The sequence below is a fragment of the Physeter macrocephalus genome, chromosome 9, assembly GCF_002837175.3.
Source record: "Physeter macrocephalus isolate SW-GA chromosome 9, ASM283717v5, whole genome shotgun sequence".
Taxonomy (NCBI): domain Eukaryota; kingdom Metazoa; phylum Chordata; class Mammalia; order Artiodactyla; family Physeteridae; genus Physeter; species Physeter macrocephalus.
Window position 1 is genome coordinate 78,896,686 of NC_041222.1, and position 3,710 is coordinate 78,900,395.

The 3,710-nt window shown below is 33.9% G+C and overlaps 1 protein-coding gene across 1 annotated transcript in view; it reads right to left on the reverse strand.

Moving 5' to 3' along the window:
* Positions 1–435: 435 nt before the first annotated feature.
* Positions 436–3,710, reverse strand: part of LOC102984121 (eukaryotic translation initiation factor 4E-like) — a 12,867-nt gene continuing 9,592 nt past the window's right edge. Inside the window, 1 exon segment of the mRNA XM_055086927.1 lies at positions 436–1,281. Coding sequence (XP_054942902.1) covers positions 579–1,281 — 703 coding nt within the window. The 3' untranslated portion in view covers positions 436–578.

Genomic DNA, 3,710 nt, shown 5'->3' on the forward strand with positions numbered 1-3,710 from the left:
CGTGTTTCTGATGAGTAGGTTGTTTGTTACTCTTCACTTCTTGCTACACAGCCACTCTGTGAGAACTCATGGATTCTTCTTTGGGTGGTATTTCTGGAGTTGGACCTTTTTACAATGCTGTAAAACGAAACAAAGAAAATTGCTAGAAAATTGTATGCATCATACTCTTTCAAACCAGCAAAATATGCTCCTGCATACAATGGAACATAAACAGAATTATTCTCTTGTAAGGTATAGAAATGCAAATTCTTTAGTATTGTAGATGGGTCAAATGTGTTTGTAATCGTTAATTCTTTTCAGCTATTACAGAGTGGGCCAGGAACACACTTATGGATTCTGGGGACGATGTGTACTGTAATTCTCTGATTGGGATAGTGGACACTCTAGCCAAAAAAAAAAAAAAAAATGAACACAGACATACAAGACAAAGGCGAATGAGACTTCTCTTATATCTTAGCAACATTTAGATGGAAATCAAATTTAAATGCAGTCCACTCTGCTTTTGAAGTCTTTGGTTCAGCTCCCAAATCTCGATTGCTTGATGCAGTCTCCTATGAGAATACTCAGAAGGTGTCTTCTTAAACAAAAAAACTATTTTTAGTGGTGGAGCCTCTCTTAGTAGCTGTGTCTGCATGGGACTGATAACCAATCACTATCTTTGGAGGAAGTCCTAACCTTTCCTTGTATACCTTCCCTATATGTGTAACAGCTTCTCTGTTTTCACATTCAGTAGTCCATATTGCTATTTTATCATCTTTAGCTCTAACATTAACCACAGCTCCACATACATCATCACTGTAGTCATCAAAAGACTCTCCAATAAGGCATAGCAGTGTCTCTAGCCAAAAGCAATCGAGGTCACTTCGTCTCTGCTGTTTGTTCAATGTAATTAGCCATCATCCTCCTCGTTTGTTTTCCTCATCTTCCCACATAGGCTCAATACCATCCTTAAAAAGTGAGTAGTCACAACCAGGCATTAAATTACTAGACAACTGGATATGGTTGTACAGAGCCCAAAAGTCTTCAACAGTATCAAACTTAGAGATCAGCCAAAGGTTTGCTTGCCAAGTTTTGCTTTTATCATTTTTTAAAAACATATTATCCATATGTTTAAAAAAACAGAGTGTCCATCTGTTCTGTAAAAGATGTTTAATATAGTGTTCTGGGTTAGCAACCTCCTGATTAGATTCTGTTTTCTCTTCTTCTGTAGGTGGGGGATTAGGAGTAGGGGTGGTTTCCGGTTCCACAGTCGCCACCTTAGATGGATCTGATTGCACAACCCTGCATTTTTTATTTGTGCTTTTTATAAAAGTTATTTTATGATTGTTGTTGTTTTGTTATCTATTACTATCATTACCTGTCTCACCTTCCTTAAGATTCTTCTTGAGATTGTTTTTCTCCTTACGTCCTTGCTCTCCTGCACCAGTATAAGAATCATATACTCTGTTGCTATTCTTTCTATGACTACTCCATAAATGTTAACATGCATAATTTAACCTTAAAAAATCTATATTTGCTAACATCTGAATAATACAAAAAACTTGATATGTTTTCATTATAATATCACCTCTCCTCTGATTTGCATAGAACTATTGTTATATATTTATTGCCATCTTGAATTATTATTTCCACAAATTAGATACTGTTTTAGCCAATGATTATTCAAATTTATCCATATGTTTAACATTTTTCTTTCTTTCTTTATAGCATTCCTTCTTGCATCTCCTACCTGTTTTCTGTTCTTAGTGTACTGAGTTTTTAATCATAAACAGATATTGAAATTTGTTAAATGGTCTTTCTGCATTAATTTATATGACTGTATGGTTTTTCTCCTTTAGATTGTTAACATGGTGAATTACATTGATATTTAAGTATTGAACCAGCCTTGCACTCCTGGAATAAGCCTCACTTGGGTGTGGTGTTTTATTCTTTCCACTTATTGCTAGATTCAATTTTCTAATATTGTGTTCCTGAAGGATATTAATCCCTGGTTTTCTTCCTCTGTACTATCTTTGTCTACTTTTGGTATTAAGGTAAAGCTGGTAGCATAAAAATGGTTGGAATATATTCCTTTTTCTTTATATTATGGAAGAAATTATAAATTCGGCATTACTTCTTTAATGTTTGGAAGAAATCACCAGTGAAACCATCTGGTTTTGAAGATTTCTCTTTTTTGGAAGGTTTTTAACTATGAATTCAATTTTCTATTTTATCTTGAGCAAGTTATGGCAGTTGGTGATTTTTGAAGAATTGGCCCATTTCATCTAAATTATCTAGGCATCTAGTGTTGTTTGTTGTGTTCTTTTATTATTTTTTAACATCTGTGGAATCTTAGTAATTTTTAAATGTGAGCATCTTTTCTTACCTGCTCTACCCAGAGTCAAGGCCAAAACAGGAAGTTAGCCTATCATAGCACTCTGCCAGGCCAGATTTTTTTTCTAGTTATCACAAAAGGAGGTAGTCCTTTAGTGGTTTCTGACTGATAGAGGGTCTCACTCTCTCTCTCTCTTTTTTTTTCTTTTGCTTTTCCCTGAACATGTGACCCATTAAAACCCTAACTAGAGACCACCTACACCTGATAAAAGAAACCAAGAAGACACAGCCTCACTTATTCGTGGGTTCACATTTTCTTTTTTTTTTTCTGGTCTCTGTAGAATTATCTGATTTGCTTTCCAATTCAACCATGCATTAAGAGAGGTTTTTGGTTTTATTTACAATATTTTATCCAACATTTAAAGTATACTACTTTAAGAGGGATTTCTCCAAAATTCTAAGTCACCATATTTCTAGGAAAAATGATGAGGTGGCAGTTTATGCACAGGTTTGGACCAAAAAAATTTGTGTGAAAATATTAAACATAACTGAGAAAAACCTAGACAGTGATGTGGTGAAGAATGTGATTTTCCTTATGTATAGAAGTGTTTAAAACTATATGTCCTATGATGCAACAACTCCCTTTATCAATATCTATTCCAGAATAACTCCTGCAGAACTGAACAAGGATGTTTATAACAATCTAGTTTGTAAAAATGAAATCTGGAAAATACTTAAATATTTATCAGTAGTGGAAAAGATTAAGTAAATTAAAGCACGTATTTATTGTGGAATATTCCAAATACACTGACATGGACAGCCTTTAAGGGTTCTTGTGAGTATTAAACATGCAAGTAAGTGCTTAGCACAGACTATGTGTTCATTAAATGTTAGCAACTCTTATTTTTTTAGATGTTCCCTGTCTTCCTAATGATTTGATTAACAGAAATGGGATTGAGTTTATGTCAAATGGCACTCACTGAATCAGTTAATCAATCAATCAATCTCTCTCCCTGTCTCAAAAAAAAAACTGTCAGAGAAATATGGAACACAAAATGTAAAAAAAAAACATTTTTATGGTCTATTTTATTTGTTCTCTTCATTCACTAATCAGTTAGCAGCAAAACCCTTTAATCTTTTACTTTGGGAGAAAACTGAATATATATAATAATATGTTTACAAAAAAAAAAAGAATACCAACTGAGAGGGCAGACAGAAGAAGCAAGGAGAACTACAATTCTGCAACCTGTGGAAGAAAAACCACATTCACAGAAAGATAGACAAAATGAAAAGGCAGAGGACTTTGTACTAGATGAAGGAACAAGATAAAACCCCAGAAAAACAACCAAATGAAGTGGAGATAGGCAAACTTCCAGAAAAAGAATTCAGAATAATGA